Below are 1,521 nucleotides of genomic sequence, written 5' to 3' on the forward strand. Positions count from 1 at the left end.
AAGCGATCCAGCTTAAAAGAAACGAATCTTGAATTAATTACTTCCTCTAACGAAATCAAAGTTGATTTCTACAGCCACCGACAACAATGAATATCCAACATGACACATTAATGATGGCCACAAAGAAGAGACCAACTCAGAGCATAACAAAAAATCAAATAGCCATATATTTAGGAAGTAACATACATATGAAGTGAACTTGAAATTTTTTTAAAAGGGGGGCTAGTCCCCTGAAGAAGCTTTATATTAGGTCCAATGTACAATATTTTACATATATACAACTGTCATCCATCCCATCAATCAACATATACCGAGATATGTGCACAATGATACAAATGGCTGCCGCGTAGCGTCACAATAGTGAAAATCGAACACGGTCGGGGTGCGAGAAAGTTGACTGCCCCGATCACTGAACCGTGCACTCATGTGAGCAGATATCTACATCGGGTATGACGGGGATGCTATGAACCACACTCCAGGCTAAGAATAGAAGTGAAAAGAGCAGGACGCATTCCATGGAAAACAGTTGGTGGGTGAATGATGTTAGGACGGCACGAGTCGATCCGGAGGATTTTTCAGATCCTGGTTCCCGCCTTTGTCTTCAACCTGAGGACCCCAACATCACTTTTCAAACAAGCAGCCGATCAAAGAAACGAAGTATAGGTGATGACAATGACAGGAATGCCACCAAGGCCGATGAGGAACATCCCGAAGAGGGTGTTGCAGTGGTGACCACGATGCCCCGCGGTAGGCGCAAGGGCTCCAAGAACAAGTCCAAGGCTCCTCCTCTACCTGAAAAGCCTAAGACTCTAAACACTTTGGAAAACCACGTGCTTGAGATCCCTTGTGGGGTCGATGTCAGGATGATATTGGAGATGTTTGCGCTGAAAAGCAAGATGGGAGTTTTCATTCTTAGCGGGAGTGGCACTGTCGCCAATGTTACCCTCATGCACCATGCAGCTCCAGGGGGAATGGTGTCATATGCAGGGCCGCTAGAAATTCTCCCCCTTTCAGGAGTGTTCCATCCTGTCATTGGAGCTGCGAGAATAACAGTCATTTTGGTCGATAGGCAACGTATAATAGTTGCAGACAGAGTGGTAGGGAGCTTGGTAGCATCAGATCTTGTGACCGTCATAACTGTTGTGGCTACATACATCCCTTACGAGAGGTTAAATGTGAACCCTTTGGAGGTCCAGCCTCTGGGCTTCTTCAAATCATCTACTATATCTCCACCCAAGCAGCCCATAAATACAATGACTAATCAGCAGTCGGAGGGTAAGCCTAATGTTTATTGATAACGTTTGGTGTGATTTTTTATCACATTTGTACTCTTTTTCAATGTCTGGTATTTGAAATGACTATCACCAGAGATACAATACCAGTTGGAATGATTTGAAGGTTATTCATATTATGAAAGCTAGTTAATGTAGAGAGTTAGAGGCTTGATTGAACTACATTTTAAGAATTGAAAGTAAGGATTCTTTTTGAGAGTGATAGACTCACATAAGCTATATTTTGAGA

General features: G+C 43.2%; 1 protein-coding gene across 1 annotated transcript; it reads left to right on the forward strand.

The window, feature by feature from the left end:
• The first annotated feature begins 515 nt into the window (after positions 1–515).
• On the forward strand, positions 516–1,295 carry LOC149153159 (AT-hook motif nuclear-localized protein 20-like). The gene has a single exon (XM_089443721.1). It carries the CDS (start codon positions 516–518, stop codon positions 1,293–1,295), a length of 780 nt encoding a protein of 259 aa, XP_089299847.1.
• Positions 1,296–1,521: the final 226 nt, after the last annotated feature.

Source organism: Pinus tabuliformis, chromosome 9 (genome assembly GCF_031772625.1).
Source record: "Pinus tabuliformis cultivar Carrire ecotype Pingquan chromosome 9, CPIR1, whole genome shotgun sequence".
NCBI lineage: Eukaryota > Viridiplantae > Streptophyta > Pinopsida > Pinales > Pinaceae > Pinus > Pinus tabuliformis.